At 43.1% G+C, this 12,789-nt stretch overlaps 1 protein-coding gene and 1 pseudogene across 4 annotated transcripts; one reads left to right on the top strand and one right to left on the bottom strand.

Moving 5' to 3' along the window:
- Window positions 1–718: 718 nt before the first annotated feature.
- On the bottom strand, window positions 719–12,762 carry LOC104422303 (splicing factor 1). 4 transcript variants are annotated; one of them, XM_018864097.2, is made up of 9 exons: window positions 12,695–12,762; window positions 5,149–5,475; window positions 4,437–4,562; window positions 4,315–4,354; window positions 4,153–4,235; window positions 3,174–3,251; window positions 3,024–3,077; window positions 2,731–2,865; window positions 719–2,596 (listed from the first exon to the last, which is right to left on the bottom strand). In XM_018864097.2, the coding sequence occupies exons 2-9, from the start codon at window positions 5,446–5,448 to the stop codon at window positions 980–982; spliced, it is 2,433 nt and encodes an 810-aa protein (XP_018719642.2). In that variant the 5' UTR covers window positions 5,449–5,475; window positions 12,695–12,762; the 3' UTR covers window positions 719–979. The 4 variants fall into 4 exon arrangements, with proteins under 4 accessions (XP_018719642.2, XP_010032892.2, XP_010032893.2 ...); XM_010034590.3 differs by lacking the exon at window positions 12,695–12,762 and adding an exon at window positions 6,940–7,112 and having other exon boundaries at window positions 5,149–5,553; XM_010034591.3 differs by lacking the exon at window positions 12,695–12,762 and adding an exon at window positions 6,940–7,112.
- On the top strand, window positions 9,427–11,576 carry LOC104423801 (annotated as a pseudogene).
- Window positions 12,763–12,789: the final 27 nt, after the last annotated feature.

Here is a 12,789-nt window from a genome sequence, read left to right as displayed (position 1 = left end):
ACTTATGTTAAATCAAAATGTTTAAATATGGTATTCTCACTTAAGTATGCAATACATTACAAAAGATTTAAATTATATATTCACCTAATGATAAGTTTTCCTTAGATCTTAAATAGGTAAAGTATTAGCTATATTTCTCAAATTCTCTATTACATCACATGCAAAATGGAAACATAGGAGAAATAACAAAGAATAAGACTTACCCCCGCACGAATGAATTTCTAATTTTGCTTTAAAAATGTGTACTATAACGTCAAAATATTCTTCGGAAAAACGTCCATTTCATGTACACGTCAAAATACGCTAAATACTAACATCAAATTCACGTAGTCTAAACTTACAGATTTTCAAGTAATAGCTTGGCTTTATAAAAATAATTGACTCAGTGCTTACATTTATTTATAAAAATAATAATCATTTTGCATTGTCGAGGGCACAAATCAACTCTGTCCCATGGAAAACCCCAGAACACCTATGAAATATTTCATGTGAAAGAGAGAAATACCGGAAAAGAAAATAAAATAACAAAAAGAATAACCCTACCAGACCCACTCCACATCAGTTGCCATGTCTCAAGGAGCTGTAGGATCAAAATCCTCCTCTATACATAAGCTTATGTGGATTGTCGTTTTAAGGATATAGAGTATCACATGATCCAGCCAATGCCTGCCTCAGGGAAGGGAGGAAAAAGAGGACACACAGAAAAGTGCAAACAACATGGTGCTCTAATCAAATCTGCTACCAACCAATATTTTTCCCATTAAAAGCACATTCTAACTAGTCATTCAAATCTACTCTCGTTGATCAGAGCACATTAGGGAAGATTCAAAACACCAGTAAATGCAAAAGTACAGTTGAAGATTGCTGCACTTAAATTGCATAAACGAAAATGAGTACATTCAACACCGTAATGACGCGGCTACGCTGCTTTCACAAATGATGTCCCCGTGTTCAGGCCTGCACTAGAAGAGAGACTCCTTCATTTCACTCCAACAGAGGCCATCAAGTCCTCATACTCGGGATCATTCTCCTGTCTCTTTACAATTGCTGGATTCACTCCGTGCTGCTGAGGTGCATTAGCAGTCGAGGTCGGTGAAAACGGATCGTAAATTTGCCTCCCACCAGGGCCTAGGGCCGGTCTGCCAGGAAAGGCAGATGGACCGTGTATGAAGTGGTGTCTCGGCGGTTGATTCATCTGACCATGGAAGGCCCTCTGGACTTCAATTGGATTGCCAGGCCTGGAGGGAAAACTGCCAGCAAGGTCAGGTAGTTGCGCCGCTGGATTCATGTTCCTTGGCCGCATCTGGGGTACTGGTGTGGGACCCACCACTGGAAATGAGGGAAATCTCGATGAGTCTCCTGGAAAGGGAATCGGGGACGGGCCACCTTGAGGTCGAGCTGTCTGCGTTCCCATTGATGGCCTTAGGAGGACAGGCGTGATAGATTGAGGATCATGTATTGCTGGGCGGAAAGAATTCGGTTGAGGCACAGGAGTTTGGATGCCTGGCCCAGAAAAGGTCTGTGAGGCTTGCTGCTGCTGAGGCTGGAAAGTAAAATCCCCAAAATTTGGACGATGTGGACTCGGAGCAGCATTAGCTGGTGATCTAATGGGGGTAAAATTGGGTATATTTCCAGTGAAAGTACTGGGGCCCGACTGGAAAGACAGGGCAGGTGACCCAGATGACAAAGATCCTGGAAAAGGGTTCATTGTCACACGAGGGGGAAGTGCCCCTTGTGTGTTGTTTGCAGATTGAATTGGCATTGGTGGTGGCATAGAAGATAACATAGGGACACCAGCCGGACGACTCCCTGACATAGCCATCGAATGTGGAGTTGATTGACCAGATGGGTAGGTAGGACCTGTGATCATGCTTGTGCTCCCTGCTGAAGCATTTGTAATTGGTGCCGAAGAAGCAATGTTTGGTTGTAGGTTGATGGATGGCGCTGGGGGTGGACCCACCTGCATCATATTGCTAGGGCCCCCAGCTGGTAGTATGGGCCAATCTGATTGTGGTCCGGCTGTAGCATTTGCTTTGAGCTGAGGAAATGAGGGTATTGGTGGTGGTCTGGTTTGCAAGGATTGGCTCACAGAAAAAGGAATAGGAGCTGAATGAACTGGTGGAGCTGGTGACGAGGCCTGCGGAAATGAATGAAAGTTTCTTGGTGGAAGGCCAATACCAGAAGGATGCATCATTACTGAATTTTGCATATATTGAGAGGACGGATTTTGTCTTGGCGGGAGCAGAGAAGGATTCTGAGATAAGGAGTTAAATCCAGCTACAGAAGCTGGTCGAGCACCAAACAGAGAAGGCATTGGATGGCCAGGACTATTCAGAATTGGTGCTGAAGTATTTGGTGATGGAATGAAACCGGGAAATTGATTTGCTGGAGCATTGTGGGGAGTGTTGCCAAACCATGGATTTGAATATTGAAACTGAACCTGTTGAGAAGTCTGTGAGGGACCCATAAAATCTTCAATGTGTCCCTGACTTGACACTGGAACAGTGTCCATAGAAGATGAGTTTGCATAACTGGGGACATTCTTGCTCTCAGCCGGACTCGAAGCAGATGTTGTAGAAGCAGGAGCAAGATTACCCTACACATAAAGGTATACAATCACCACAACACAACCAGACAAAAGAATGGCAGAGCACATATGATATGAAAAGGTAAAGCTTAACATGCTGAACAACGAGGATTGTACATAAATATAAAACAAATGAAACTCACAGATACAGATGTTACTAGCAATTCAATGACGGACACTGCTGCATCAACTTTCTCAAATGTATCAGCAGATACATGGACATTTATTTCTTCAAAGGAACCCTGGAAATCGTTTCCATCAGCAGAAATTATTTCGCCCTGGAGAAAAATGAAATAAGGCCATCAATGCGGCTCTGTCAAAACTAATGTTAAATCTTCAACCTTTCTGTAATAATATGAGGTGTCCATCACCGCCGGGATAAATATTACAGCGCAAATCTTAATGATGAGACTGATAGTAATTCCAGACAGCTTACCTTATCCCTGGTCCCAGACTTGACAGCATACACCTGTATCTTAGCTCCAGTTTCCTACATAAAGATTCACATGCATTTAGTTCCATGGATTTTACAAAACCTGGGGGATCCATAAATCCTCACAAAGTGTAACATCAATTTCTCTTTTACCTTTTCTAGTCTCTTTCTATTATCACCTCCAGGCCCGAAGATCAAGCCAATGAAATTGTATCCAGGATATTCCTTTACCTGTCAATGCAAGATAACACTTGATCTAGGAGATTGGCTTGAAAAATGTAACATTTTCTTATACTCTCTGTCAAACATTTAGGGATTTGTACTGCTCCAATCAGCTATTCGTAGGGGTGAGCACCAATCCCAATCCAACCTAGGAACCTGACCAAACTGACCAATTCTCGGTGATTCTTGCCAGAACCGGTCCGGTTCCCAGTTCCAATTTTTTGGAACCGGCACTGTTCAACACCTTAACTTTTGTCTTTCGTTATAAAAGAGCCCTGAGTAGGTTATAATATTCCCAAAACTATGAGAAAAACTCACTAGTCGATGAGGGATCTCACACTTGGGCTCTTTTTTTTCTACTTTTAGTCATCTTAAAAAGTAAAAAGGCAGCATGTCTACTTCCTTGCAGATTGATGTGGGATCTCTATTTTGTTTTTTGTACTTTTAGTCATCCTAAAAGGGTGATCCACATCAATTTGTAAAGAAATAGGCATGCTGCCTTTTTAACTTTCAATCCATTTAGAAGAATAAAAGGCGGACAGCTGTGCTTAGTCCCGGTTGCGAGAACCAGACCAGACATCAGTCTGGTTCCTGGTTCCCAAATTTTGGAACCAAAAGCCATAGAGTCGGTTCCAGGCCAAGAACCAACTCACCTAGGAACTAATCAATCCTATCTATTTGAAGCAGCAGTTTCATGTTTAGCATGGACAGTCAAGTAGCACATATTGGACCAGCCCTCGATGAAAAATGAGTAATTATTATTGAAAGGGCCTTGGAACATCCCCTTCTGGCCGGCCAATGCCTTTATGTTCAAGTATGCGTGTGCGAGCACATACACTATATATATATAACCAGCTTGGTCAAATGTATCAACAGTAGCAGGAAAAAAGCTGACACTGCACAAACTTACAGGAATGAGCACTCTGTCCTCTTTCAACAGGGGTTTATAATCAGGTGGTGCCTTGAAATTTGCATTCAACTTGAGGATTTCGCCTGTTACAAATCAACAACATGATCAATCTATATGGAAGCAAAAGATAACATGGACCAACAGGGATTCTCTTAACCATACCTATAGCTTCCCGCTTTTCAAGCGCCAACAATTTTGTCGACTTCATATAAAATGAAAATAAGTGTTAAGAGTGTAACCAACAAAGGGATTTCAAATCACCACAGAAACAAGTTGATATATACCTCTCTGTCAAGGACATTATCAGAAGATCTTTCACCAGACTGTTCAGCTGCTGACAGTGACTCCACATTCTCATCAATCTCCAAAATTCCCGATCCTAGTTGTTTTGTAATTTGGTCCACCCGAGTCTGCTCAAAATTGTGCCACCATACAGGCAGCAATATCACTTAGTGGCACCTGGAATAGGAAACTTTCATGTGTACTTCTCACATGGATAATGCCAACATATCACCAACAAGAAAAGGAAATACTCAATTGCTGCAGGAACATGTCATCTTCTGACTTGCTTAGATACATTGACTAGATCTCAACCCATTTTCAGTAATAACATTAGAATCTTTAAGAATGATCATTCCCCCACCCGCGGGGGTGGGAGTTTTGGGGGCCGAGAAGTATAGAAGTCAAATGAGGATAAATGCACACTTCCGACAAAATCACTGCAATTATGTCAAGTAAATTAGTTTAAGGTGATAAAACAAGCACTGCTTTTCTTCTTTTTACTTTCGGAGATGTGACAAGTAACTCCAACCCTACTTTTGTAATGCAATTGAAACCTTCAAAAATATCTCCTCCAATGTGGAGTTTAGGGAAATGAGGAGCACTGGAATTAAATGAGGACTCAAATACACACTTTCCATAGAAGTTATGCAAGTACTTCAGATAAATTAATTTAAAAAGATTATAACAAGCATCAACCCGTATGTCCTGCAATACCTGATAAGCCAAAGATCTTGCTCTCCTGACTGCAGCATCTTGGGTCAAGTCAGGTCCCCATTTTGTTTTCCTTTGCCCCTGTTTGCCACTTTCCTCACTAGTTGTATCACCGCCACCTAGCTTCTTATTTCCTCGAAAGATGGGAACCAATGAACCTGATAACTTGTTCTTTGGTATGACAAAACCAGATTTCTTGCCAAACATGGAGACCTTTGAGCTAGATGTTGATGCTGCTGACGCCCCTGCCATCTTTAATCCAGCAGGTTCAACATCAGATGATTGGTCAACCTTCGTGTTCATTCTCTCTACTACGGTAGAACTGGAGTCCTATTTAAGAGATGAGCCGTAAGGTGGTGGCACTCAAAAGACTTCAACTTAATTCACCTTGCATGTTTGCATACAATACTGAGATAGACAAAGCACTTATATAGTCAAAGAAACAGAACTTCCAAGCCAGTATACATTCAAGTTCAAGACATTGGCAACGCTATTCTTCTAATTCAGCATCCTTCCGAGGAAGACAGATGGCTCGTTCACAAGCTAAAAAGAAATGCAAGTTGAGAAACTCTGGTTTTCATCCCAAAGAAGGTGCTAAAACTACCAAGTGTACAATTTATTTATTTTTTTTGTGGTATAAATAATGGACAATTGATGCATCTTAATCCAAACAAGGCTTGCACACACCCTCCACCTACAGCAATGCTGTATTTCTTCTATCCTCCCACTTCTGATGGGCTCCCCCCCCCCCCCAAAAAAAAAAAAAAAAAAAACACCCCAGGGCAGGGGCGCCCCACCCTGCCCTTCTCTCTTTCTCTCCCTCCCGCATTACAAACCGAAAAGGTAAAAGTAAAAGCACAACCAAATCCATCAAGACAAGCAAGGAGAATGGAAGGAATCTTTAGCTTATCAATAATTGACAAGAGCACGGAGTAAACTGAAAGAATTTTAGACCAGTAGTTTTTTTCTAGAGCTAGCAATTGTTTAACTAGCTCAAGCATTTTTCATGTGGTAGTATACGAAGTAATCAATCAAGTGGCGCCACAAAAACAAGCCCACTAATTATGCTCCGTTGGCCATTGGCAAAATTGACATATAGATGTGGTGATTGCAAAAGTAACAATAATCGAGTCATTCATGAGGGTCAGCTACTCAAGTGTGCTTATTCTACCAGTGATCAACGAGGTCCCGTGAAAAAGGAATAAAAAGTGGAGTTTCATAAATTCACAATATATCACAAACACACGGGACTCTAGCAAAGTTATTTTGAGATCCATTCGTGCCGATCACGAAATATGTCCAAACAAGCAAAGCGAGCAACAATTTCCACATCTACTTTTTCTCGAATCATTCTCTACATCAAGTCATGCTCCAAGTCCCAACCCACATCACCACCTCCTCCAACCATTCTCTCCTCTCGCCAGAACCAGAAACCGCCTTCGCCCAATATATCGCATTGGCAACACACTGCCTTGTAAAAAGATATGATCACTTCGACCCGCCAAGACCAGCCCATCGAAATCGACAACGCAAATCATCATAAACCACACTGTTCTGTCAGTTCAAAACGTGTTCACCATCCCATAACCACTACCACCCATCAAATTCGACAAGGGGACTCCGGACCCGACAAACAAGCCCCAAAATTTCCACATTCCCAATCCCGGGTAACTTCGAACGCGGCCGGAGGGAGCTAATTCGATCTTCTTACGACCACTGCCGACAAAAAGAACGCAAAAACGCTCCGGGAATCGATCACAACTGAAAATACAAGCGAAATACAGGAGGGAGTACCGATTCACGCCGAGCCCAGCATCGACGGCTTCGCAGAGGAGAGTCGGTGGCGCTTTGGGGGTGAAGTTCGGGTGCGCTGAAGCTTTCTCTGCGAATGGAGAAGGAGAGGGTTTTGCTTCTTTCGTCTCTTCGTTATCGCTGTCGGTTCTGGTCCTTCTTCTCTTGTTTAGGGCGTCGATTTTGAGCGGGCCCTCGCAGATTTTCTTGACTTTTGGGCTTTTCTTCTTCTTCTTCTTCGTAGCCCAATGCCTTTCTTAAATCTTCCGCCCCGAGAAATCGAATGTGTCCGGCCGGCCAGCGCGGCGGCGGCGGGCCGGGTGGCGTGGAATTTGATCGTAGGTTCTAATGCCTCGCGGTTCCAGTACCATGATATAGGATTGTCTTGACTCTATTCGCGATGGCATATTAATAGAGTGGTGACGACGGACGATTTATTTAAAATGAGCAATAGTTATGACTCAAATCGAATGTTCTATTTGCATATACGGATTTTCTACGATGATGTTTTAGAGGAGATTGTCGATGCCAATCAATCCTTATTTTTTCCCTTTGATAAAAATCATCAAAACCGCATTTCTTAATAAAGTTAGGTGGTGTAGAAATGATATGTTAACACTCTAAACATTTGATGATGTTATTTGACAGAATATTAATGGTGCCATATTTGACATGATAGATCATTTTCATTGCCATGTTAGATTTTGAGAACAAGATTTAGATATAGAGAAAAAATTTATGATTTTTTATGAGGTCAAAATGTAATCAAGCATGGAATTAGTACTTGACATCAAGTTGGTACTTTTTGAGAGAATTGATCATTTATCTCTTTATCCAACTCTCCTCTTCATTTTAATTATTTAAAAAAAATGTGTTTTTGACATTGTTTTTGTGCAAATTACTAAATAGTAGAAGGAAAAAGGGAAAGCTCAACGGGAAATCAAATAAGATAGAGGAAGAGGGGAGAAAAATCGATATGAATATGATCAAAGACACCATTGAAAAATGAAGGTGCGAGGTATCTCGAATCTCTAATCCCTTTTTAACATAGAATCAATTAAAATATTAAATAACCATGACTAAAATATGTATTTAAGCATAGATACATACGGCATCAACGTATTGTACCCGTATAAAACACACGTCGTAATTATACCCTAGAAAAGTACTTCAAGTTTTAGCCTATATATACTTTTTTAATTAGTCAATTAATTATGTAATATGTCAATTATCCCTCATGTACTAAAAATATCGATCATTAGATGCCGCCTTCACAAAAAATAATATACTGATTTCTTGTTTAAAGAAAGAAGAATTATTTACGGAACTCAATCATTAGATGCGACGTGAATGTATATAAAACTTTGTAATTATGGTGGTCCTAAATTCATGCGATCTTTTCTCGTTTATAACACGGTTGATTTGATAAGCTTGTGATAATATGAAGTTTGGATTGTATGATAATAAATTCAATTTTTATTGCATTTTCTTTTATTAAAAAAAGATTTATAGCTGTTCGCAATTCGTGATGTATAATTACAGTGTCCTGTATTAGTAACAAACGCTAGAAAACAATTGAGACAGGATTAGTTCCTAAGGAATAATTCGTGTTTTCCCAAAAAGATAAATCATGGCTAAAAAGTCAGACTTTTTTTTAATAAAACGGGACATAATTTGAAAGGGAATGTAGCTTCAAAGAGGGGAGGTTTTCGAATTAGAGTCACTCAACTTCTAAATTAACGAGGCTTTGTCACTCTTGAATTGATTTTCATGAGTTTCGGCTTGGAAAATAATTTCATCGTGGCGCAATCAGGGTCTGTTAGATATGCTTATTTCTAATTGGTAACACAATTTCCAGCCTAAAAGTTTCTGCTTGCGCCAATGCATAGCTTCCAACAATTAACTCCTCGTACTTATATTAAAAGAAAAATCTTCATCTGGTCCAGCTTCTATTAATTCAGACATTGGCAAAGAATCCCCCATGGTAACAACTTTTCCAGCTTGTGATGTAGCTTTCCGCAGCCACCGTTCGGGAGAGGGGATTAGATATTATTGCGGCCACCACACGAACGCGACACAACTTATGACCCAATTCCGACTTCATTTGGGCGAAATTTCCGCATTTGAGTTTCATTTGGATTTCGTGTGGCTTTTTTGACCCGACAAAGGTCGATCACTTCCTCCCTTCCCCCCTTCCCCCCTCTCTCTCCCTCTCTATAGAAAGCGAGTGTGGAGTTGAAGCTTGATAACCAGAGCCCGCCTCTCGTCTCGTCTCCTCTCGCTCGCCTGCGCTTGCTCTGCTCTCCGCATGCCAAGGTCAGTCCCGGGGTTGGGTCGGGTGTTCTTGTTCTTGTTCTTGTTCTTGTTCTTGGATGATCGTTGCTTTCCGTGCGTGTCTTCGAACCCGGGCGCAATCTTTGTGCGGGGTTTGATCGTTGCCCTGGTTCTGTCCCTTTGTTCTTTTTGTTTTGAACTCGCCGTTCTCTCTCTATGCCTAACCCTAGCTCTCCTCCGATAGTCTACGAGCTCCTCCCCAAGTTCAGCCTCCCCGGCGGCCTGCTCCCGGACTCCGTCCGCTCCTACAACCTCTCCGACGACGGCCGGTTCGCCGTCGACCTCGAGGGCCCCCGCTACGTCCAGTTCGACGGCCTGGTCTACTACCGACCGGCGGGTCACCGGGAAGCTCAGCTACGGCTCCATCACGGACCTGAAGGGGATCCGGGTTCAGCGGCTCCTGTTCTGGCTCGACGTCGACGAGATCGGGGTCGACCTGCCCACCCCCTCCGACGCCGTCTACTTCCAGGTGGGGTTCGTCAACAAGAAGCTCGACGTGGACCAGTTCAAGACCGTCCACTCGTGCAGGGACAAGGTCGCAGGCCCGTGCGGCGGGACGTGGAAGCAAGGAATTGAGGTAAATCCGCGAGAGATCATGCGTGTGGATGCGTAACTGCATGTATCGTCATTAGGAATTTTGGGCAGTTAGCTGCGATTGATCTGTTGTCAATTTCTCTGGTGCTGATTTTGATCGTTTCTTCGTGGGTCGCGCGGTTCGTGTCTTCCTGACGGATTTGTTGGCCTGAGATTATTGCTCAATTCCTCAGGAAAGCTTCATATGTTGAAATGTTTTAGCTTTTACTATGTACTCATGCGGAAAGTGAACAATACTTATAGAACTGGTTGTTCCTTTAGTACAGAATAGTTGCTTCTCCGTGATCAACCTTTGATGTTTAGGTGCATGGTATCGAAGTGGTTGAATTAAAGTTACTCCTCCACCTATTTGCATAAGCTATCTGATGGGCTGTTCATGATATAACGTGAGTTCAATGCGGAGGTGAAGATGGGGAAAATCACGTTTCCAGTTTCTGTTTATGGCTTTTACATTAGTTGGGAGCCACAAATTTTAGTACTTGTAAGGACCAACAATGCATCTCATTCGTGCAGCTAGTTTTCTTTATCAGCATTCTGTGCTACTGGTTTGTTGACTTGATTATCGCATGGCCATGCACTAAGTAAATACAACAGTAAGAGTGGATACAATGAACGGGCCTCCAAATCCTCCACCTGTTCATCCGTTGCATCATATTATGGCGGCCATCGACCACCTCCGTCATTCCCCATGGCTGATACGCGTCCAACAGCAACACCGGGATCCCCGGCCGCGCCAGTTTCTGGAACGCCTTTTCCTGGTTATGGACAATATCCTGTCTTACGTTGACCGCCATCAGCTCCTTCCGGCCACGGTGCACCGTCACATAGGGGCCAACCAGCTTCAACCCCTCGAGCACCGCCAATATATGGATCTCCTCAACATCCATCAGCATCACCTCCGCGAGTTTTTCAACCAACTCCGGCGGTTCATCAACCCCCTACGCCGTTACTTCCTCCGGCTCCCCCGAGAGCGGTTTGCTCAGCACCGCCAGGACGTCGACTTGCTCTACCAGTTCACATACAACATGTAAGTCCACCACCTCCTTATAGGCGACCAAGCCCACCCCCCGTGCAATAAGTCAGGTCCCCATTTTGTTTTCCTTTGCCCCTGTTTGCCACTTTCCTCACTAGTTGTATCGCCACCACCTAGCTTCTTATTTCCTCGAAAGATGGGAACCAATGAACCTGATAACTTGTTCTTTGGTATGACAAAACCAGATTTCTTGCCAAACATGGAGACCTTTGAGCTAGATGTTGATGCTGCTGACGCCCCTGCCATCTTTAATCCAGCAGGTTCAACATCAGATGATTGGTCAACCTTCGTGTTCATTCTCTCTCCTACAGTAGAACTGGAGTCCTATTTAAGAGATGAGCCGTAAGGTGGTGGCACTCAAAAGGCTTCAACTTAATTCACCTTGCATGTTTGCATACAATACTGAGATAGACAAAGCACTTATATAGTCAAAGAAACAGAATTTCCAAGCCAGTATACATTCAAGTTCAAGACATTGGCAACGCTATTCTTCTAATTCAGCATCCTTCCGAGGAAGACAGATGGCTCGTTCACAAGCTAAAAAGAAATGCAAGTTGAGAAACTCTGGTTTTCATCCCAAAGAAGGTGCTAAAACTGCCAAGTGTACAATTTATTTATTTATTTTTGTGGTAGAAATAATGGACGATTGATGCATCTTAATCCAAACAAGGCTTGCACACGCCCTCAACCTACAGCAATGCTGTATTTCTTCTATCCTCCCACTTCTGATGGGCTCCCCTCCTTGCCCCCCCCAAAAAAAAAAAAAAAAAAAAAACACCCCGGGGCAGGGGCGCCCCACCCTGCCCTTCTCTCTTTCTCTCCCTCCCGCATTACAAACCGAAAAGGTAAAAGTAAAAGCACAACCAAATCCATCAAGACAAGCAAGGAGAATGGAAGGAATCTTTAGCTTATCGATAATTGACAAGAGCACGGAGTAAACTGAAAGAATTTTAGACCAGTAGTTTTTTTCTAGAGCTAGCAATTGTTTAACTAGCTCAAGCATTTTTCATGTGGTAGTACACGAAGTAATCAATCAAGTGGTGTGACAAAAACATGCCCACTAATTATGATCCATTGGCCATCGGCAAAATTGATATATAGATGTGGTGATTGCAAAAGTAATAATAATCAAGTCATTCATGAGGGTCAGCTACTCAAGTGTGCTTATTCTACCAGTGATCAACGAGGTCCCGTGAAAAAGGAATAAAAAGTGGAGTTGCATAATTCACAATATATCACAAACGCACAAGACTCTAGCAAAGTTATTTTGAGATCCATTCGTGCCGATCACGAAATATGTCCAAACAAGCAAAGCGAGCAACAATTTCCACATCTACTTTTTCTTGAATCGTTCTCTACATCAAGTCATGCTCCCACGTCCCAGCCCACATCAGAACCTCCTCCAACCATTCTCTCCTCTCGCCAGAACCAGAAACCGCCTTCGCCCCATATATCGCATCGGCAACACACTGCCTCATAAAAAGATACGACCACTTCGACCCGCCAAGACCAGCCCATCGAAATCGACGACACAAATCATCAAGAAACTGCACTGCTCAGTCAGTTTGAAACGCGTTCACCATCCCATAACCACTACCACCCATCAAATTCGACGAGGGGACTCCGGACCCGATAAACAAGCCCCGAAATTTCCACATTCCCAATTCCGGGTAACTTCGAACGCGGCCGGAGGGAACTAATTCGATCTTCTTACGACCACTGCCGACAAAAAGAACGCAAAAAACGCTCCGGGAATCGATCGCGACTGAAACTACAAGCGAAATACAGGAGGAATACCGATTCACGCCGAGCCCAGCATCGACGGCTTCGCAGAGGAGAGTCGCTGGCGCTTTGGGGGTGAAGCTCGGGTGCGCGTCGATTTTGAGCGGGCC

The sequence above is a fragment of the Eucalyptus grandis genome, chromosome 5 (genome assembly GCF_016545825.1).
Source record: "Eucalyptus grandis isolate ANBG69807.140 chromosome 5, ASM1654582v1, whole genome shotgun sequence".
NCBI lineage: Eukaryota > Viridiplantae > Streptophyta > Magnoliopsida > Myrtales > Myrtaceae > Eucalyptus > Eucalyptus grandis.
The sequence above is the reverse complement of the archived record's forward strand: the minus strand, read 5'-3'. Positions and strand labels throughout refer to the sequence as shown.

Bases quoted from the DNA above. Each gene is read 5' to 3' on its own strand.
- LOC104422303 (XM_018864097.2), bottom strand. From the start codon at position 5,448: ATGAACACGAAGGTTGACCAATCATCTGATGTTGAACCTGCTGGATTA. The intron at 3,078-3,173 runs GTAAAAGAGAAA...ATCTTTATGTAG, and splicing joins ATAGAAAGAGACTAGAAAAG to GAAACTGGAGCTAAGATACA. The intron at 2,597-2,730 runs GTGAGTTTCATT...CTTTATGTGTAG, and splicing joins TGCTAGTAACATCTGTATCT to GGTAATCTTGCTCCTGCTTC.